We start from the raw sequence: 22,744 nt of genomic DNA, 5'->3' as shown, positions 1-22,744 counted from the left end.
TCCTCAGGGTGCAGGTGTCCACAGTAATGCCTGAATCTACCTGCCTGTCTGCTCTAATCAGGATTAACACACACAAGTCTGTGCCGAGGCAAGGCATGATGGGTAAGATCGAGGTACTTATGGACCGGCGGGGCTGCGATGACAAGGCAGACATGATTACATGCCCCCAAACACAAACACACATACGGAGGCCTGAACACGCTGTGGAACGGCGTCCATGTTGATAAAGTCAACAAATTTAAACCAATTTACCAAAGAACACCAACACGCACACACACACAGCTGGAGGATGGATAAATCAAATGGGCAACATGTCATCGACTGCTTTTGTGTTGCTGGAGGCAGCATATTAGACCAAATTGACAATCATGCTAAAAAATGCAAAGCCGAAGAAAAGCCGACTCCATCTGTTTGTCCATATTTGTTTGTAAAAGCTTGGACACCTCGCAGCCTGTGTCTGTGTTTTTAAAGGGAAAGGAGGTAAATAAACACCAGCCTTTCTTCAAGCCTTGATGGATTTTTATTTTATTATTCATTTATTTTTATTTAAAAAAGTGAAAATCAAAAAGGCTTATTTCTGCTTGAGTTAGAGGATCCCCGAGCCGGCCACCACCGGGCCGCAGACCAGGGCTTTGAAACCAGAGGACGCTGACACTGAATCCAAAGGCCTGTGGCAAGTTCTTTACAGCCAGCATGACGGCTGTTTACTCAGCAGAAATAAAATGTATCACTCTGAAGTTAACATGCTGGACGGCACCGTTGAGTAACGAGTCCATTTCATGTTTTCAGGATTAGGCCGCTCTGTCGCACAGCGCTGACACAGTTTGGTATCTTTCACATGAGGAGGATTAATACAAGATCAGCTTTGTCTCCTGTTCATGTTGAAACTAACAAACAGCTCCTTTAAAGGTGAAGGTTGTTGCACCAAATGTTAATTTGGTTAAAGCTTTTAAAGTGGTCAGTGTTTGTAAAGGTTGGTGTTTCAAATAATCCTAATTTTCAGTGCTGGCCTCACCAGTTATTTATTTCTTTATTTTTAGACATCCCCACACTAGAAAAGTATCTCATTAATGTGGTTTAAATTTGGACACACAGACACATTATATCACAGAGTATCTGGTATGTTAAATATCTGCAGTGGGCGACAGCTCAGAGACAGACAGCTGGATTTAGCTGCTGACTGACCGTCCAGTCACGCAGCTCAAAACAACCTGGGTGGTAAAGAAAGCAAGAGGAGGAGACTGAAGTTTAACTGGGAAAGTGGACAAAGTCTGGAAAAGCACAATGGGAGAAATTAAACACGAATGAAACAAACGTGACACCAGGAACGAGGAAGTTGGAAAAAGGGAGTGAGACAGAAAGAGAAAGAGAGAAAGTGGAAAGATGGCAGGCTGGTAAACGGAGCTATCTGACACCAACAGCAGCCGTCCGTCAGACCAGCTGACCGCTATTTCCAGCATGAGATGCCCCACCAGCTGGGCCGAGGGGGGCCGGTGAGAAGAAGGGCTGCTTTTTGAGGAGGCAGGTTGGGCGGGGCAGAGATCACCTGTCTGAACTGTGTCTCAGCGGACCATTGGAGGTCATCCAGTATTTACAGCTCACCAACAATCGATGATGTTGGTTCTTAAAGGTTTGGAGGTTTGGAGGTGGATCTGGGATTTAAGGGGATTGAGGTGAAATAAATACGCTCTAAGTGTCATTTCATCAGATATAAATAGCATCAGATCATCACATCTCTGGGAGGGGCAGCTTTTATGGGCTGAGATTGTTTCCTCCATATCCTGTTCTGCGGTGCTAACACATTTTTAAGACACTTTATTTCTATTTTCAGGTCAATTTAAAACTTTTATCTGAGAGCTGCATGTTCCTAGTTTCATATTTTACATTAAGGCCTGATTACAAATTCATTAAATATTAAAGCAGTGGTCTCTGACGTTGGGGTTCTAGTTTCTGATGTGTATTTCTGGCTCCTCGTCATGTTTCAGATGTCACTGCTTGTTGAAAGGAAAATATTTCCTTCACGTCGTTTTAGCTAAATAACTGGTCAAAGGGGTCCAACACAATCTTTTACTTTAAAAAAAGGCTAACTGTAGAATCAAATCTTCATTGGTGTCATCTTTTCTTCATTATACACACACAGAAATATAAAATTAAATGTGCTCTACGTGTATCTGTGGATCTGGAGTATATCTATCATATCTGAAGCTCTCTGATGATGCCTTCACTGAACATCAGGTGTGTCTGGGGAGGTAAACCTGCACCACAGGATGGATGTTGGGGGGGATATTCAGAAGAACCTGAGCTCACAGACAATGACAGAACAATGAACCTGGCCTCCTGATGCAGCTCCACCACAGTGAAGGTGGAGCCTCCTGACTGACCTCCACCTGCATCCATGAGCTGCAGGGACACAATCTTTCAGCACAGCGTGTGTGTTTGGACACACACACACACACACACACACACACACACTGGAAACTTCCTCCTACCAGAGCGACACTTGATGATCTCTCCAAACTCGTCCTCCGCCGGCTCGTCGCAGTAATCTTCGGGACGTACTCCCTCCGCCATCGACCTCAGGGTGTGAAAAAGTTAATGATCTGAAGAGGAAGCAGGTAAATCCAGCAGGGAGGGGGGCGGAACAGATCCAGAGACTGGACTGGACTGAAACAGGACCGAGGCAGGACTGGGGGGTCTGCCTCACAGGAGCAGACGGAGCGGAGCAGCTGGGCCGGGGGGGCTGGGTGTCGGAGCATTCCCTCCTCTAAATAGGACTGAGCTCAGAGGTGGCCCCGCCGGGTCCCGTTTCAGGACGCCACGCGTAAAAGGCGACCCGACACCAACCGGACGCATCGGGGGACTCTGGTTTCGGTGATGGGGGGCCAAATATCCAGGTGAGGGAACCCCGGGAGAAACCTTGACCTCATGATGTCTCCCCTCTGAGGGCCTCAACATGAAAACAAACAGTCCTCCTTCCGTTTACTCTGATGGCTCCATTACGCACCAAAGAGACAGCTTCTCTTGTTGGATCCGGGTCCAGATGGATCTGGTCTCATGAGGACTGAGGACACTGGACCGACAACAGCAGGGTCTGATGCTGTCACTTCGTTTGTTTGTTTATATCAATCAAATGAACTTTTTAAATGTTGAATTAATAAAAAATGGATGTAAACTGAGTCTTTGCAGGAATGAAACACTAAACCAACTTCATGTATCTGGTATAAATCTGTCCTTCGGCTGAGCACAGGAACGCTTCCTCCTTCAGCAGATGAATCTGAAAACAAAATGAGACTTGGACGGTTTTCCCTGAATCAGGGTTTAGTGCAGCTGCAGCTGGTGACACAGTCTGAACAGCAGGTGGCGGAATCATCCTGAGGATGTTTTCTGCAGTCTGCTCCCTGTTGCTGTCACACACATTTACTTTCTGTGTGATCACCTTTGATTCAGCTCCTCTTCGGAGGAAAGTAGAAATACTTCTACCAGCACCTTTTTATATTTTAATGCTTCTTTCTGTTTGGGGTAAAGAGTCCCAGGACAGGCTGTCCTGCAGATGTTTCCAGCTGTGAGGTGTGGCTGAACCTGTTTGAAAAGAAAACAGGCCTCAGAGGAGCCAAAGAGAGAAATCATGTTAATACATCTTTTTTTTGTTTGCTTTGGCTCCACTGAGCCTTCCTTGTGTTGGTAATTGGCACTTCAGCTCCTAATTGGAAGGAGGAGGGTTTGTTAAGAGCCTTCAGAGGAAAACAGTCAAAAACTGGCAACAGATCTCATATTCATTCCGATAATGAGGCTTTTCTTCAAGAACGTGTGCTCTTTGAATTCATCCTCTGTATCCAGATGTGTTTATTTTATGCACTTCGACCTCGCCTGAAAATGTTAAAAATGACTAACAGCCCTGAAGGACAAACTTACTGAAAGACTGAACTTATCTTGATGCCCTGATGAAGAAAGGAGCTCCAGGTTGGGCAGCGACTTCAGACGCATTTCCATCCAGCTGTTTGCATTTTTAATTTGCACATGAAAGAACATCGAGGGGATAAAATTCAGTCGTCATGAGGAAAGTTTTTATTTAAACTTTCAGTCTGTGGATTTCAGTGGAAGTGATAAAATGAACATTTCAGCTTTCTGCCCGAGTCAGTCTTCTTACCTGACGCCCCCTAACGTTTCTGCAGAGATGCTTGTCCTGCCTCAGTCCTGCGTCTGTTTCCAAGCTGAACTCAGCGTGACTGTAATTATTTCAGAGTCAGATGGAGCCAAAGGAAGAAGCAACAACAAAATGAGATAAAGTGTGAGATATTCTGCTCAGTGCTTTAATGTGTCAACGTACAAAGAGATAAATGCTGATTACTGATATCTCTACAATGGCATCTAAAACATGCCAACACACACACACACACACACACACACACACTGTGCTGTCATTCACACACATACAAACTACCCTAAATCCCAAAGCACATCATTAGACAGTGTTTCTCTCAGATCTACTGGGAAATGATGCATAAAACAGAGCTGTCTCTACTTTTCCTCAGTAAATTAATAACCAAACAAATGCTAATGCCTACGAGTCAGACCTGGGTGAAAACCAGCGTGGCTCACAACAGGGCGAGGGCCAGTTGTGTTTTTGTCAGCAAAGCAGTCTGGAAGTTACACTGAGAGACAAATAATCTTATTTGCCTGCGTTCACACTGAAGTCCTTCATTAAAAATCAAAGCATGTAGGTCATTTTTAAAGCGACTGCAAACATATTTGGATAGTCAATTACAATCAGTGGCTCCTAATTACACGTGATGTGGCGCTGATTTCTGTTTCCAGTTAAGACATCAAAACATGCAGTGGCTAAAATTGCATCTGCTCCAAGTCGCCATATGTTTGTTGCTTGCTCTACAAATCTGAAAATGTAGCTTTGTCACTTGGAGGATAAAAGGCGCTCTAATAAAAACAGCTGAATAATTTTGATCTGACAGACGATTTATCTCCTTTAGTGAGTGTTTGTGTGTCTGCCAGATGAATTCAAACTAACAATCACGGTGTACCAGACAAAAATTCATTTTCATAGTTCTTGTTTGCAGATATAATAAAAATAATTGCTTTTGAAGTTTTGGGCCTTCCATAATAATAACTGCTGCAGATTTGAACCCAGGTCTGTTACAGTGTCGAAGAACAGCCTCACTAAGCTGCGACCACAGTATTAAATACAGACTGGTGGTGATGACCTCTATTACAGCACTTCTCCACCATGTTAGGGCTTCTGTTTCCACCCTGGAATAACAACACCATGAGTCAGCTGCTTCATCAGTGACCTGACAGAAAAACAAGTGACCTGACAAAGCCAAACACTGATTAACTGGAGCCCCTTCTCCGAACACAGGGTGTGGGGGGGGTACCTTTCAGATTTATGCTGGAAAGCACCCGCTGACCCAAATAGCTGGGATGACTAATGAAATAATGCGTCTAACAGTGAGTGATCTTTTGGTTTTCACTCAGAGACAAATAAAATTCACATGAAAACAAAAACAGGCTCCTGATTGGAACCAACAATGTGAATTTACATTAAAATTACAGCGGCCTGCAGGTGATGCTTCAGATTACAGCTGAATACCAATGAACTGTGTCATAATTACTTCAAGGGGACGAATGAGTCTGAAAGTTCAACTCACACAGAATTAGTCTGGAGTTTTGATGAGCAGCTTTGAAAATACCTGGCTGTTGCAGAGAAACATGCAAAAGAAGAGCCAGCGAGGTGCAAATTAAATGAGACATAAGATCATTGAGGAAGTGGCGGAAGCCAAATGAGACCTGACCGAGGCAAAGATCATTTGTCAGGTGGTGTAACTGGTCTGCACTGCAGATCCAGAGGAGATGAAACAGGGAATTTAAAGCATACAATGTTTTGATGACTGCCATGTTTCCCACATGGTTGATTTTGGGTCTGCGCTCTTCAAGCTGCAGAGTGACGACGTGTTTTAAGAGACTGTTGCATTAAACATCAACGTTCGGGAGCAGCAGATGAGAGTCCTGACGGAGACACGTGTCCACAGCTCATGCAAAGCAGAGGGACGAGCTCTTGGCTCGAGATGTTCGCTCACAACGAGAAGTGAATCTCAGTCAGGACGACAAAGGAGGTCTAATGAACGGAGCAGCGAGTCAATGACGGTTGTATTGAGATAATGATGGAATTTACACCAAGATCCGATGTAAAGAGACAAAAGGACATTAAAACTGTACATTTTGTCATGTGAAGATGTTGAATTCAATTTAAATTAAATGCATCCTGAATTAACTAAATGGGGAAAAACAAACAAATAAGCAGTTAATCGCTGCATTTATTGCTTTTTTGGACTCCATCAGAGGAATTAGGTAAAGACACTATTTAACTATAAATCTGTGCTACCATACAGCTTTCCATTAAACAGACAATAACAACACACTGGAATACTATTCATTCTTTGTCTATTCCATCCAGATCAATAACACATTTTTTTTATTTAACAAATCATCTTGTCTGTAGATTTTTTTTTTTTCTGGGATCAATTTATAGTTTCCATGATGAAACTGTGCACCTTCAGCAAAAATGAATGCACAATGTCTTTGACATTAATAGTGAATAGGAGTAGTCCATATTTTAAAACCTTTAACGATTCACATCATCAATAATATTTGCTATGTAAAATCTGCACTCAAGAATTGTTAAATGAGAGCTAAATCGTTTGAAAAATGGTAACCATTTCCTTTTTTAATACGTGAACTTCCTTACGTTAGAAGTTTCCGATGTATCTGTATGTATGTAATTAACGTTATAAATGTGATCAGGAGTAGAAGAAGATGATTTTCTGCCTGTAGCAAACATCAAGGTGTCAGATTATATGAAATAAATGGACTTCTGTCAGCTGCACAGTTCTATACTTGTTAAAGTGGCGAGGGAGGAAGCCTAGATCCTATTTTTGGGCGATGCTGACAGTAAATATGTGAGAGCGGAGCACTTGTATTTCCAAAATGTCATCCAGAGAATTCACATTTCACAGCCGACTCCTTGTGCACTTCTGAAACTACAGGATGCGAAAATGAACGCAAGTAAAAAGATAATGAGAGCTGGACAACTAAAACATTAGTTCAGATGAGGGAAGGAAGTACAGATTGTTAGAGTAAACCTTCTGCTGTGCTACATTAAAAAAAAACAAAAAAAACCACTTCCTGCTTTGGCACTGAATTTGGGTGTCACATATAAACAGAATAATCTGTCTAATTTCTTCTGCTCCGTTTAGCGACATTTGTTAGACTCATGAAGTCAAAGAGGAAGGCCACCAGACCCCAGCCTTGATTATCACCTTCATCAGATTAAGAGCACGACTCCATTGCACCAAAGCCACCGAGTCGTCCATCAGGTTCCCCCCTGGACCTCAGCTGAGAACATAATCACATAATGACATTCAGTGCAGAGCTGCTAACTTTCTTCAACTACAGTTGTGCATGTAAATTTGGCCGCAGAGAGAGTCGGTCTGCACGGAGGAGGAAGGAAGCTCCCGACGTCAGGACGCGGAGAAACTCGATGGGGGATCGAAATTTAGCAGCCCCTCTGAGGCATCTGAGTGCAGTCCTGTCTCACACATCCGACCACGGCTAATCAGTCATGACAGCTGTGTGCACACTCGGTGGGTTGCCACAGTAACAGACAAGTGGCCCGATAACAGAATATGGATTGTGTGTCTTTATTTTATTCCTCTCACTGCCTTCACCCCCGAGAGGAATCTGGCTGTCTTGAGGTGCAACTACAGCGTCTGTTCCTTTTTTCCTGCCCTTGTGAAAGTCGAAGGACTCAGGAAAACAAAATGCCACAAGTCTAAGAGCAGCTAATGATTAAGATGATGATGTTGCACTGACAGAGACAGAGACTGTGGGCTATACTGGTGAAGATCTCCGGGGGGAGCGTGAGATGTTTATGGTTTTCCTTGTTGACTGTACATCTAGTTAACAGAGACAGGAGGTCAGGTTGTGACTGGTGACGCTGTAACTGGAGTTCCTGCAGTTGTGTCTGAGGTGTGGCACCAGTTCTGCAGATAAACCCAACCTCACCCTAAACCTGCCCTGGATGGGCCTGCTGATATTAAGGGCTGCCAGTTCAAACACCCATCAGTCTCCTGACTGGCAGCTTCGTCCCAAATGTGAATCAGTTTTTGGCTGAAATCCGGTGTACGGTATTCCTTACTGTTCTTGGCCACTGAGCCAATGAGTCCCCCCCTTGATCCCCTAAAAACCTCATCCTCTCCCTTAGAGTACCTCTCCGGGTTTCCAGCCTGAACCTGACCTAGTAGTACTCCTCATAGTTCTTGGGGTTCAGGCAGTACAGGATTCCTCCTCCAAAGGAGAAGATGGTCCCTCCCCAGGCCAGGCCGTAGCCCCAGTTGAACTCGTGGTAGATTCTCAGGTTGATGCTCTCGATGAACTTGATTGGGTAGAGGACCAAGCTGCAGGCCTGGAGGACGACTGGAAGACAAACACCAGAGTAAATACGAGGCCGAGTATCATCAGGAAAAAAAAAAGAAAGGCCTAAAAGGCTCACATGTATTCATGGATATTAGTTTATACTATTATTAGTTTGTGCTCAGCCACGACTGACATGCAAACTGAGCTTGGTGTCTACATCATGAAAATATGCAGATAGATTGGAAGATCAATGGACAAATTTAAGTTCCTATCATGTGAGAGATGAACTGAAGGAAGATTAGAGGAGATTAATGTATTTAGGTAGCATTTGTGTTCAGTGTAGCTTAAATAAAAAGATGCCTGGGTGCCATCTGGAACAAACAGGAGGGTTCACATCATTATTATTATAGATCTGAGTCAACTTGGAAGAAAGTTTGTTTATTCCAATTAATCTTAAAAATGGTCTATTCCAACAATTAATACAAAAAAACAAACAAAAAAAAAAAAACAAACCCAAACCACTTTGGAAGTGTGTGTGCTGTAAAGTTTAATGAGTTTGGCTTCACCATGTTTGGAAACATTCAGTTTTTTGTTTTTCATTTTTGAAACAGTTGTACTAAATAGTTCAGAAAAAAGAAATGGCAGAGATGATCATCTGGGTCAGGAAGAGAGCTGCATGTCCAGAGGAGAGGTCATTCAAAACGCTGAATACGATTTAGAAAAACAAAACAAATCAAACTTTAGACAAGAAGAAAATGGAGGAAAGAGGAAGAGAGGCTGAGTGTAGGAAAGGACGGGAGGAAAAGGAAAGGTAAAAGGAAAGGGGCGTGTAGGGAGGGCAGAGAGGTAGATGCTGAAGGAGTGAGGGGGTGGATGGATGGATGGATGGATGGATGGTAGCACCACAAAGGAGAAGACATAAATCATTATTTCTTCAAAGGGAATTCATCTTGTGGGAACGTAAACAAGCGCTGGCACTTCCCTGCATGAAAAACAAAAACTACAGAACGCATAATTTCCAGAAACACACACACACGAGCTGAGATGGTGTGGAAAACAAGCCTTAAAGAGGTGGCTGGTTGTTAAAAGTGTGTATGTGATCTCTGATTCACTGAGCGCTCCTTTATAGTTCACCAAAACACGCTGCGCTCGGCTGCTGCGGCATCGTTTGGAGAGGCTGTTTGTGCCCCATCATGGCGCCGATTCTGACAGCTACTGTTCTCTGTTTGGTTGTATGTTAAGTATTTATATGTTACTGAGCTCAGCTCCTTATGGTCTGAAATTATAGATCAAGTCGAGCAAACGTCTCTTAGAGAGCGGAGAGGATGAGCTTCATCCATTAAAGCAGATGATTACTGCAGAGTACCGCGAGGTGGCCAACAGTAATTAGGTTATTTCTCAACTTCCATCCATCCATTATCAATCCTGTCAATCCGTGCAGGGTAGAGGGGGGGTGTGGGAGGTGCAGCCAATCCAGGGTGATGAGGACAGACCCGCTCCATCACCTGTTTATCACAGGATGACATACAGACACAAACAACCTCTGTCTTTCACTGGGATTCAAACCCAGAACCTTGTTGGTGTCCAGGTCTGAGCTAAACGAGAAAGAGTTAGAATTGACATTTGACAAAGGTTCTTCAGCTTCTGTGTTGAATTTGTTTTACATTTTAAATCTTTAATAGTTAAGCCTTTGAATTTGCAGCAGCTCTCGGTGTAGCCTGACTTTGTATTTTTTGACGTACAGTCACAAAAACAACTCGACATATATTGAAGCTATAAATGTCACAGTGTCTGTCTGCAGACGCATTTGCCAATCACTGCAGCATGAAAAACTGATTGTATTTGAACAAGCGGTCAAATGTCACTCCAGACTAAATAAGGGTGTTGAATTCCTTTGGTGGTTTTTTTATCCATCAGCCGTATATGCTTCCACTTCAAATCACTAAGCTGCTTTAAATCTCTGTACCCTCCATTCAACCATGATTGAGAAAAAAAGACAGAATGAATCATACGTCTTAGAAAAAGAATGTTTGAATTATTCCAAAAGGTGAAAGTTGTCCAATTTGAGGTTGGGCTGACTGGGGAAATTAAACAGTCCTGCTGGGCCTAAATCATAAATACAGGATTTTCTCTAAATGAGTTTGAGGAAGAGAGGAACAGTGAGTAAGTCTGTGAATGTGTGTGTGTCTATTTAATCAGTGAGTAGGGATTATCATTTGAATGCATGTCAGTGTTCAATGTGATTACTCTGCAACCTTCCGGCTACCTTGTCTAAATTGGCTAATTAATTAGTCTACTTGTGTGTGTGTGTGTGAGTATTTTGTGCATAATGAGTGAGTGGCCTTCCACCTCAGGATGGTATGATGTTGGTGTGTGTATTCGCTGACCTGCAGCAAAGAGCATGAATGCGACGGGTGCGTAAAATCGCCGCCTTGTGCCAATGCAGACAGCAACCAGGGCGACCAGGAATGACATCAACACCAGGGCTCCGCCCCCTAGCAACAGGGCCAGCGTGACAACCTGCCAGTCTGAGGAGGAAGGGAGGAGAAAGGAGGTGACAGAAGAAATTAGTTTGGAGAAACATTCAAGCAACAGTTCCAAAGACGTCAACTTTGCGATAACGTTCATGAATAAATAAAATTATTCAAATAAAAACATTAAACCTGTTAAACATTTTATATATATTCCTACATACACATCCGTCAAGTGTGTTGATCAGAGGCAGGAACATGAAGGTAGGAGGACAGGAGGAAGTCAATTTAGAAGCAGGAGCTGTATGGAGATGTGGAGAAATGTAAAAGGAACAGAGAAGAGAACTAAAAGGTACAAAATGGATGGAAAACCAAAGTTAAGAAGAAGGGGAGAGTAAACAGAAGAAACGTGAAGGAATAAAAAATTAATGGGCTGAGGAAGGAAAGAGGGAATGAGGACAGGAGGTAAGGAAAGAGAAAGGAAGGAAGAGAAAAGGAGGAACAAATGAGTGGACAGAAAAACAAAAAAAAACAAAGGGAATTGATGAACAAAGGGGGAAAGAGAACGACAAGTTAAAGTGAGACGCAGAGAGGTGTGATGGAAACGAGGTGGTGAGCGTCTGAGAGAGGGTGAATGGTGATAAAAGAGGAAACACACCGGCATAATGTTACAAGGACAGAGAGAGGGCAGCATGACAAAAAAAAAACAAAACAAAAAACAGCATAAAGGCAGAGGAGGAGGAGGAGGAAAGGAGGTGAGGATGCTGTGAAGGGATCGAGGACAGACCTGAGTAACAAAGAGAGGAGGCACTTAGTTCGGTGTACCTGAGCTGACAGGCAGCCTCAGATAAAAAGCTTTGCTGGCATGTTATCAAAAATCTCCCTGAATTTATACAGAGAGATAAAGTCGCACCCAGACTGACACATCTGGACCACATACATCCACATCTGCGTAAATTCTGGCCAGAACATTGTTTTTTTTTATGCCAAATATAAAACACCTTATATAGTTGATTATGCCGCATCAGACGAGGACAAGACGAGCTGAGAAAAGAAAGACAGCACTCGTCCCAGAGCTTTATTGAAGAGGCATTACTGTGCCGACATACAGAAACGAGAGGAAAATGGAGACACCGGAGGGAAATAACAGACAGAACTGGAGTTTCCTGGTGAGTTCTGAGATGAGCCTCAGTCACAAACACAGTTTGTGCAGCTGCTTTCAGCAGCCCGTGAAACAAAGAACACTCTCACAGTTGTGTTGTGGAAAAGCTGCAGTGATGTATTTGTATGGCGTCCTGCCACAGACATCAAACTCCCATGATTCCTTCAGGCCTTAAGTTGTTCCACTGAGGTTCTTTGTTGTGTTACGGGTGTTTTTGTGTTGTCATTGTTGCTGGATGACCCATCTAAGTTGACTGATGAATCTGATCTCTACTGAAGGAGGTCTCTGAACTCCTGAATACAATTACATTTATCAGCTTTCATTCAAAGTGCCTTATAACTGAGAGAAGTATTAAATCCACGTGTTCAATAAAACAGACCTGCTTGGGCTGAGATCGCCTTGTTTGGAGGAAATAAATGCCAGACAACAAATCTCCGGAGAATTCAAATTACCATTTCGAGCTACACTGTCAATATTTCAGTATGGACAACAATTTGTGTAATATGTTAAACAGATTATGTTTCTTCACAACTTCAATGAAATTCTGACCCCATTTTTAGTCAAAACCCGCGCATCAATAAGAGTAACTCTAAAACTGTCACTCTTTCCTGCCACTGTGTATTAGGAGATGCATTAATAAAATAACATCTACTCCTTTAGGACATACAGTAGCTTTTATAAGATAAACTTCAAACTGCAACTTCAGGATAGAACATCAATGAACCACATCTGACAGAGAAATTGAGCTGTCAGTGAAGATGTAAAGGCACTGTAGAGTTGACAGAATCAAAAGTATACTGCAGAGCTATTTAAGGGAATTAAATTTTTTATTTTTACAGCTATGCGTGTACTCTAAATACAAGCGAAGCCTAAATTCACTGCTCGAGTGTGGTAAAAACGCTTATGAAAGATTGATAGTGGTGGAGCGAGATCAGGAAAGATGAGAGATCTAGAGGCAGAGGGAGGGAGAGACATGAGCTGAAAGATGAGATGCAGAGGTGGATAGGCAGAGAAAGGGAGGAAATTAAAGATGAGAGGAAAGAGAAAAAAGAAGAGAGAGATTAATAAAAAGATGGTGATAAAAAACAAACAAACAAACAAACAAAAAAAAAGATTTCCAGTCTGAATGATGGTGCTTATTGGGATATTACATATTATGTGATACCACCAGTCATTTAAAAGCATTAAAGCAGCATTAAAACAAAAAGATATTATATAACCAACAACAATCCAAATTTAAATACAAAAATTTGGCTCCTTCTTTCATTTTAACTTTGAATTCATCAGAGGACGGTCCCAGACTATCTAAGGCTGTGGATGCATTAGTTCATCAACAGCCTGACAACAAGTCACTAAAAGCCCTTCATCATATATCATCTGGGGCTTTCTCACTTCCATCAAGGACGTCCTGAGTTGTATATCACGGTTTTTGAGTGCTGGAAAAGCGGCTTTGTGAGGAAGACCACATAGCGTCGGTGCAGCAGGTGTATGAGTGCAGGAAAAGGAGGAGTTGGAGGGTTTTCAGAGGGGAGGTGTTCTCTATCTATAGTGTTATGAGACCATAATCCTTTAGTCCACCTTTAACGCCAGAGGAAAAACCATGTTAAATACAATTTGCTACATTTATACCCATCGATAATTCAGAATATGTTTAATAAGAGATCACGCTGCTGCTGCTCTGAAGAAAGCATGATTTGCATGCACCAAGTGGATCATGTGTGTTTGAGCACATGCACAGTGTGCGTCTGTGTGTGTGTGTGTTTTGTGTTTGGCGGCTGAGTGAAGCTGCAGGTTCCTCACTATTCCCCTGTCTATCTGTCTGTCTGTCTGCCACAGAACTGAATGCCACATCATTTCACATTCCTCGTTCAGCCGCTACAAATAGAACGGCTGTCTCCGGGGGCTCACTGAGAGGAGACATGGAGTCATAGGAGAGGAGGGGAGGGAAGGGAAGGACATGAGGGAGGAGGAGATGAAGGAGAGAAGAGAAGGGGCAAGAGGGTTGACCCTGGAGGAAATGGAAGGGAGAAATAGAGATGGAAAGGGTTGGCAGAAAGAAGGATGGAGAAATTACAATCGTAAAATGATTAACATAAGAAATGTCACAATATATCCCAGAAGGAGGAAAGAAAAAAACAACAACAACAACAACAACAACAGGGGTGGAATGTGAAAGACAAACAAACAAAACGAGATGAAAAATGGGAGGAGGAGTGAGGACTGAGCAAAAGACAATTCATTTAAGAATAGGGATGAAAGACCAAGCGTGTAAGAGACGGACGGATCGATAGGCTGATGTTGGAGAGAAAGATGAGACGGCAGAGAGCGAGGAGCAGGGACGAAGGTTTTTAGGTCTTCAGAGACAAGTGATCTGAAATATGTGACACCAAAGACGAGTGGATGTGCATCAAAGTGGGCCAAAATCAACGCGCCTTTGGAGTGAACGTGTTTCTAATTCCCTTTATCCACAAAACGGCTCAGCTGTTACCTGTAGACGTGAAAATATTAGTCAGAGCCACAGATGCTGGCAAGAATCTGTTACTCATGTTGTTTCCTTCAGGAGAGCTTTGTTTTATCTTTGACTACATATTTACTTCCACTCTGTTTTTGAACCCCCCCAAAAAAGCCCTTGTGTGTTCAAATAAAAATGATCCACTAAGCTCGTTAGATGATGCGTAAGCAGCTAAATCTATGTTTTCATGCTGTTTGGGCTCAGATCTTTTCTTGTTCCTGTTTGGTTCAGAAATCAGATTATTGAAAGCCGATGTAAGACACCTCCTCTCCTGCACATCCCGTCTCGTTCATTTATTCTGTTGTCTCGGTTGTTAGACATCTGAATGAGCAGGAGTGGTGATTTGATAGTCGCTCATTAATCCCAGTGTTAACTGCTAACGAGGCGATCTGTAACCACGGCGCCGAGACACTGGTTAGGATGATGATAATGAAGTCAACATAAACTCAGCTCATCATCACCTGACGACGAGCTCCTGGAGCGGCAGCAGCCTTTCTGTTCATCTTCCAGCTACAGTCTGTGAATATATACAGTAACAACTAATCACTAATAATCATTTGCTTCTCATTGTTGAGCGTCAAACACACTCATGGAAAAGGAAGAGTCGCAGTGAACGCACATAATAACACCATAATGGAACCAGTGTCTTCACACAGCAGTGCCAGAGGCCAGAGAAGTTTATTGGCTTTGCAGAAAGCTTCGGTTCTTCTGCTCTATTTAGGATTCAATGCGACACGATCTAAGTGCTGTGGACGCTTGTGCAGTTTTCTGACAATGGAAGCAGAGCAATAGTTAAGACAAAGCGAATAAATGGTTGTGTTATTTATATTCAAACTTTAGATGTGCAATTAATCAAAATATAATGAAATTGCAAAATTCTTTCAGGTCTGTTTTCCTCTAAACGGTATCATCATTAAAATAATGAACATCACATTGGATTGGAGAAGACTTGAAACTAGAGACTGAGCATTTTGGGTAATAAATCAAATTCTCTCATAGACTTCAATACAATCTGACAGTCTTCACTTTGTGCTCTTTAAATCAAACCCATTAAAGCTCTCTACGACTGACGCTGCCAAATCATCTGGGATGAATAGCTATTGCATCATTTTTTAACAGGATGGTGGCCTAACAGGTTCAAATAACGCCCTGCTGAGGTTCCCATGTACAAATTCAGCCTTATAAAGCAAAGGTGATTCAAAAAAACAAACAAAAACAAAAAAACTTTTCTGCAGCAATCGATTCAGTGTCACATTTCGACGAGAAGCCAAGCGTCAGAAAGATTGAAAAGGATGAGCTGAATTAACAGAAGCTGCTGCTTTGGTCTGTTTCTGTCTCAGCTACAAGCCAGATGAGCTGGCACAAACAGAGAGTGATTTATCTTTTAAGATCTCTGTGTGTCTGTGTGGGCATGCACGCATTGGTGAGGCTCACACACCTAATTAGATGATTCCTGGTGTGGATGTGTGTATGTGTGTGCGCAGCACAAAAAGTTGTGGTCATAAGGTGCGCCTGTGTGTGTGGGACTAGGTCCTAGGAGAAAAGGTGCAGACATGCAACAACAGAAAAATCTGAGTGTGACATGAAATATTCAGCTGGGCTTCAGAGGAGACTGTCCAGAAATAGGTCTGCCCAACATGGTAGCCTCTTATTGGCACAAACACACACACACACACACCACACCAATTTCACACACTGACATCCAGACATCCAGGCCGCCCTACTGTCAACACACACACAGACAGGGAGTAACAGTTATTCACTTGCATGCAGACACACACATGATCCCATCATCCCACAGAGAAAGGCACAGTCTCATGGACTGGCCAAATATCAGCTCTGCAGGTAGAGTGTGTGTGTGCATACAGGAAAGAAGGAAAAGGGGAGAAAGGATTAATGGACAGAAGAAGAAGGAAATGTTGTGTCAAACAAAGGGACACTCATGAACTGTTTCATCCAAGATCAACTTCACTTCCCCTGCCCCAAAACTGGAAGATCTCTCCTGGACACAACAACAAAAGAAGGGGGAAGGATAATCACAAATAAGAGCAAGACGAGAATGAGCTCTGGTTCTGGCCACGGCGCTCCTTCTTCCCTCTCCTGTGTTGAAAAGTGAATTAATTAGGTGAAGGTAAGTGGCAACACCCAGCAGAGTTGATGTGCATTAACCTGAAGATGGTGGCAGTTTTGCAGCAGCAAAAAGAGGCTGAAACTGAGCAGCATTTTTAATTCTGGCCTTTTTCTTACAAATGGGAGAAAATCCTTCTTTAATGACATATTATGGGTTAAAAACTGCATTTTATGGCTGCATCGTAATGCATTTGATTAGTTTAACATCAAATACAAACTCCTACTTAGTTCTTGGATGAATGCTCTGGTTCACATTATAATTATTTGTTTGGTTCTAGGTATAAGTCGAAGTTCGCCAGAAGCTGGAAGCAAAACAATTTATGCATCTTTGCTTAAAAATGACACAAATCATGAACCATCATTAAGCTCTTGTGCATCTGTAAATGCTTTGCAGCCCACCGATGGGTGGACCAGGATGAACCCAATCACTGCTGCTCACTGATCCACCTCCATTTCTCTGTGTCCCCCTTATGATCCATTTTTTCTTCATCGTCAAAAGCAGACATCAAATGACATAAACTTGTTCAGAGCGTGAATTTTGTCTGATGTGCTCTCCAGCCTAGGAGTGGGGAAAATCCTTCATTTCACCTCCACAGTAATTAAAGTGGAGATCCCAGAGGAGTCACAGGTTGATGGGGACTGACAACATGAGGCTTTGATACGTTGGGTAGAGGAGGGGAGGACAATGGCAGCTGCACCAGGCACGGCTCATTAGACCAACTCTTTGTTCTCCAGTATATTAAGCTGTTGTGATTCATGAATTCTGACTGAAGGAAGTGCACTCTGCCCGGTGCGCACGGGACAGGATGGACAAAACGGTTATGATCTCTAAGAGCCCCCCATCTTCCCGTTACCTGAACCCAGCGTGCTGCTGCACTGCCAGTTGTCGGTGCTGGTCGGTTTCCAGCAGGACTCCCACAGGGACAGGTAGTACTGGTCGTCGGCGGTCACCCACGCCGGGCTCATCACGGCTCCCACATCCAGGCAGAGCGCCAGGAAGACGCACACCAGCCCGACCAGCTTCAGCGGCGTCAGCGGGGAGCTGCGCGCCGACTCCTCCGTCTCGGTGACAGCAGAGGACATGGCGAGGCTGGAGAGGGTTCGAACCCCGCAGAGGGACGTCGTTGTGCGCGAAGGAGTGTGCGTACGCCGGTGTGAGCCGTCCTCACGCCGTGCAGACGGATGCAGAAGCCGGTGCAGCCGCCGGTGCCACCGCTGGTCCCGAGTTGCGCGCTGGACCGACGCTCCGCCTGTCGGCGCCTGTCAGGACATCTCCACCATCTACTGACGTCAAAGGCTCCCAGGGATCAGCAGGTGCTACAGGGTCCTAGAGAGACAGGCACAGACAGACCCCGCCCAGTCGGGGCGTGGACGGGATTCAAAAATTACCGCATGCATGTGCCAGATTTCCCCAAAATGTGACACTATCATCATCCCTTTGTTCGAAGTAAGACCCGATTCAGGAGACCGCCACAGCACAGCCACACCAATCAGTGTTTGGAATTATGAGTTTGCAGCATGTCCGATCCATCATGCACAAACTCCTGCTCCTTCAATGTAAAATGTGTCTGTTGGTCATCTCGGTTTTTGTCAACTGCCAGCCGGTCAGCAAGGATGTACATTTCATAAGTTCATACCAGGCCATTCCACAGCCTCTGTGTTTTACAGAAACTGACCAACAGAGGAAAGAAAATAAAATCTGCGTCGATGGAGGAGGCGTTTTACTGCTCATACTGTGCACCTTTTATTTGTGAGATGGAAAGCGTGTTGGTGCCTCATTTCAAAGTAATATAGTCTCACTTAAAAGTGCAGATATGAGTTGTGTCACCTTCAAGCTGCAAGACTGGGAGGATGGCTTTGTCACTGAAAAAAAAAAGAAAAAAGAATCCAATATATTTAAAGAAGCTGGTCGCTGTAAACCAGAAAAATCATTTGACTTCAATAGCCCTCTATTCCCACACGATTTCAGGGAGATTAGATTCTGGGGTTCATTTTGAGATTAAATATTTAGGAGTTCTTTCAGGGCGAGGCAGACGCAAAAAGCAGAAGAAAAGAGAGAGCAAACATGGTGATGGAACAGGAGAAAGTGAGAGGCACATGAAGGAATATTATTGTTTCTTCTGCATACTAATGCCAGAATCAGGGATGAGAGAGACAGGGGGAAGGTGAGCAGGTTTAAGGGGGGAGAGGCATCCATATGATTATCCAAGCAGAAAGAAAGGAGGGATGGAGAGGCTGATGGGAGGAAGAGACGGCCTTGTTTACCCTCCATCAAAACTATGATGAGTGATGATGAGGAAGACGGGAAGACGCGTGAGAGCAAAGCAAAGAGCAGAGGAGGAGAGGGCAACAGACAGAGGTGAAAGAGACGGGTATTAATAGAAAGCTTCATGAATAGACGCACTTCCTGTTGATGCCGTTTTATCTGCAGGTTTTCTGCAGCTTCTTTGCTTTTATTAAACAAATCAAAGCTAAATGGTCGGAGTGAAGGAAATACACTGCAGCTGAAGGGGAAGACGCGATCAGACAGATGGATGGACAGATGAGGTGGAGCTATTAAAGAGTGAGACTAATGCCTTAAATTACACGTTAAAGAAATGCAATATGTAGGACTCTAACTGTTATAAATGATTTGGAGTAGCTGTTATGCAAAGGAGGTAATTCTGTTAAATTACTTTCTCAATAACGTAAAAGCTACACAGGCCCCTCACTGCAATTTTATCAAGGACATTTCTTATTCCTCACTTTGCCTCCAGACCAGTATTGACTTTCAGTGGAAGAATAATGAATGCATTCAACAAATAGTTTTTATGTTCTTCTCGAGCTGACTGATCCAACGGGGACATACAGTTCAGTCTTACACAGATCGCAACTTGATTGGAAAATCCTTCACGGAACATTAAAGATGTACGGACGACTTTTAATCTTAAACGTGTCAAAGCTCAAGTTTAAGAAAATCCTTACATTGATTTTTTGAACTTGTAAGAAGTAGGAAGGGATCTACAGGGGGTCGTAACGTAGAAAAGAATGCTAAATGCACAAAATAAAAAGCTATGTATTAAAAAAAAAGATAGTTTCATATGCTTTATCACATCGACTGAATTAGCAGGATATAAATTGCCGACCACACCGACCTCACAGGATCTGCTGTAAAATACAAACATTAGCTTCATTGATACACAACACAGACAAAATATACATCTTTGGCTGAATTAGGTCTTTGCTGATTGGTGACTCTAAATTGCCTGGATGTATAAATCAGATTTAGTCACACCCTGAGCTGATTGACTGTGATGTTTGTGGGATGATTATTGCGGTGTGTGTTAACATGACTGATAGTTGTCAGGTGGTGCTGCGGTGGAATAAATCGCTCCGGTATCAAACCGACTCATCCTTGACAGTGAAAGTCCCCCGACACAATGTAAGTTCAAACGTGTTGCAGAGCAGAATGTATTTTGTTGCAGTCATGAAATTAACTTAAGGAAGCCCCAATGAAATGATCGAGAGTCTGGCCCAGATGGCAAAACATAAGCAGAGATAGTGAATAAAAGCATCGTATAAAAGCGTTCTCCACACCGATAACAATATGGAGTTGCTGAGCGGCGAACAGCAGCAGATTGTTGTTACACCTGGGAGTGTCTCAATGTGAATGCATCTAAGCGTGTGATTTCCAAGGGAGGCAACACACTGCTTAAACAAGAACAAAAAGCTGCTTCTATCTTCCCTGGATCAATAAAGGTGAAAAACAACACCAGACAATTAACTGTGCCCCCCTACCCAGCGCTGTGCCATCAAATAAATCCTGGACTAGTGTTAGAGGAAATAAAACAGCTGTTATTTCATCTGGGTGTAGGTTTAAAATGTTCTAGAAACTCGAACAGGGAGAAAAATGTTGGCTGCTTGCTGAGATGGGGAGACGCACCAATACTTACAACAGTAAGTACCAGCGAGCTGAGGGTTTCACTGTCTGCTTCGAGGACACTTGAGCAGCTTCTGGATGCCCTGCTGTTGAGACACGACACCTGAGAAACACAAACAGCCCAACAAACTTAGGAAGTCATAGTGCAGTAAAATAATACTGGTCTGCAGTGGAGGGGAAAACTGTCAGGCTTTTTATTTCCACAAAAGAAGCATTATGTTCATTTAAAAATAAGTTCTCTGTTACAAGGAAATCCATGCAGACCCTTGATACCTTGTGCTGACATGTTGTCCTGTGCCTCACTGATTTATGAGCTGCTGCTTGGTTTTTTGAAACCAGAAGTAGGTGGAGCTGAAGAGGAGTGAGCCCTGGAGGCAATGCAGCACTGAATCCTATTTAGACCCAGTCCATGTTTCAATCTGGTCAAAATCAACAAAAATAGATTATGAGTTTGAGCATTTATTCAGTGCTGAAAGTGTTCTCAATGAAGCTACGATCAGCCTCATTCTCACAGTGTTACCTGGACAGATAAACTGCCTGCTGCAGCTTCATGTGTGGTAGAAACTGTACTGTACATTGGACACCTGATGCCAACCTTTTATTTGGGATATGTGATCACAGTGAGATAGCTTAGTGTTGGATCTACATCTGCCCCGAGACAGACAAGGTATGACTTCAACTGAATTCATAGAAAGTGCCTGATTGTTCTGCAGGGGTGCTGATACACCTCAGCGCTTTTCAGATCTCATCAGTATCAGCAGCAGGGGAATCAATAAATCAGCTGATGTGTCACCACAAGTAAGGCCACTTCTTTGAATCATCCTCTCTTGCTCCCTCAATAGGATCACATTTCTCCATTTAAGGCTTTGTTCCACGATTATAAATCTCTCCAAAAACTGCAAGAAAAAAGGAAAAATTCTGACGGCTATAGTTAATTCATGCAAGGACTCTTGGGGCAAGGAATAAAATGGATATAGTTCCCAACTGGGGCTGCACAGTCAGTCTGAGGCCTCATGGGATCTTAAATTGGAGAGGAAAGAATAAAAACACCAATATTTATATTTGTATTAATATTCTACCGACTTCGCCTCGCTGCTCTTCAAATATTCTATGAAACCATAAAGGACGTTTAGAGGGCAACACCTCTGTGGTGGAACAGCTATTAATTCAGCTGGACTTTTATACGAGGCCACAAAGGGGCCCAATGTTTAAAACCGCTGCTTTAGTCTTTCTATCGTATTTTTTTGGTACAAAATCTAAATCTGCAGAGTAACCAGAGACTGTAGCTGTCAGATAAATGCACTGCAGTGAAAAGCACCATATACAAACACAGTAATCCCTCTGAAGTGCCGAGGAACAGAGGCATGAAGGAACACAACGTTTTCACTGAAGTTCTTGAAAGGACAGAACGAGCCAAAGTTGTTGTGGATTATTAAAGTCTACCCTGTGTTATTTTGTTTTACATAAACATCACTAACTGTATTTAAGCATCAATTCTAAATCTGTCAAAAGCAAAATGTCTCTGAGGGTCCTTCCAATGAATCACTTCAACTCCACTTTATTTCTTTTGCTGCCAAGTTAACAAGATGGAGTAGGAACAGTGCCCAGGATGGAGGAGTCTGACTACAGTGACTCTGCAAAAGGTAAGTGACATATCTCTGAGGTGGAAATGTTTCCTTGATCAAATCAACGCTGACCGCAGGCACTAAATCCAGACTTGATGGTGTTTGCTTTCTCCACAAAGGAGTGAACATTTGCATTTTTGCCTGCTGTGCGATGGAAGGTAGCTTTATGTTTGTACAGGAAATTCTATAACACTTTGTGAAGAACCAATAATGTTTGTTCTGTTCCTTTAAACAGAAAGAGAAGAAGTTAGTTCGCTTCCCTTTTTGATTTATGTCTCCATTTGTTCAGGGAGCATGGACGATCACAACGTCAGGGCAGTTTCTCAAAAGGAGCAAACAACTCCCCTCAATGAAGATACTGTCGATTCAGTGTGGAAGCAAGGTGGGAAAAAAGACTAAATCCTCTGCAAAGTTTTTTCATCTTCTTCCTAACATGAGGGGTTTTTATTATGTTGGCTCATTAGCATATTTCATATCCTGCTGCCAAGCATTTCCGGCTCT

At 43.1% G+C, this 22,744-nt stretch overlaps 2 protein-coding genes across 10 annotated transcripts in view; both read right to left on the bottom strand.

Moving 5' to 3' along the window:
• dmd (dystrophin) overlaps positions 1-2,686 on the bottom strand; it is a 140,019-nt gene extending 137,333 nt beyond the window's left edge. For all 8 annotated transcript variants that reach the window (XM_029524226.1, XM_029524185.1, XM_029524216.1 and 5 more), the window contains exon 1: positions 2,490-2,686. In XM_029524226.1, the coding sequence (XP_029380086.1) occupies positions 2,490-2,571 (82 nt within the window). In that variant the 5' untranslated portion in view covers positions 2,572-2,686. The remainder of the gene's footprint in view (positions 1-2,489) is intronic.
• A 1,617-nt stretch (positions 2,687-4,303) lies between these two features.
• LOC115056203 (transmembrane protein 47-like) lies at positions 4,304-22,725 on the bottom strand. 2 transcript variants are annotated; one of them, XM_029522478.1, is made up of 5 exons: positions 20,892-22,725; positions 20,632-20,721; positions 17,554-18,026; positions 10,812-10,952; positions 4,304-8,484 (listed from the first exon to the last, which is right to left on the bottom strand). In XM_029522478.1, exons 3-5 carry the CDS (start codon positions 17,780-17,782, stop codon positions 8,306-8,308), a joined length of 549 nt encoding a protein of 182 aa, XP_029378338.1. In that variant the 5' UTR covers positions 17,783-18,026; positions 20,632-20,721; positions 20,892-22,725; the 3' UTR covers positions 4,304-8,305. The 2 variants fall into 2 exon arrangements, with proteins under 2 accessions (XP_029378338.1, XP_029378343.1); XM_029522483.1 differs by lacking the exons at positions 20,632-20,721; positions 20,892-22,725 and adding an exon at positions 18,500-18,534.
• Between the last annotated feature and the right edge of the window lie 19 nt (positions 22,726-22,744).

This window comes from Echeneis naucrates, chromosome 2 (assembly GCF_900963305.1).
Source record: "Echeneis naucrates chromosome 2, fEcheNa1.1, whole genome shotgun sequence".
In the NCBI taxonomy this organism is placed as follows: domain Eukaryota; kingdom Metazoa; phylum Chordata; class Actinopteri; order Carangiformes; family Echeneidae; genus Echeneis; species Echeneis naucrates.
Note: the sequence above shows the minus strand (reverse complement) of the source record. Positions and strands in the feature narration are given on the sequence as shown.

Excerpts from the sequence above, each read along its gene's own strand:
- LOC115056203 (XM_029522478.1), bottom strand. The coding sequence starts at position 17,782 with ATGTCCTCTGCTGTCACCGAGACGGAGGAGTCGGCGCGCAGCTCCCCG. Across the intron at positions 10,953-17,553 it reads CAGCAGCACGCTGGGTTCAG|ACTGGCAGGTTGTCACGCTG; the intron begins GTAACGGGAAGA and ends CTTCCTCCTCAG. Across the intron at positions 8,485-10,811 it reads ATTCATGCTCTTTGCTGCAG|TCGTCCTCCAGGCCTGCAGC; the intron begins GTCAGCGAATAC and ends TTTGTCTTCCAG.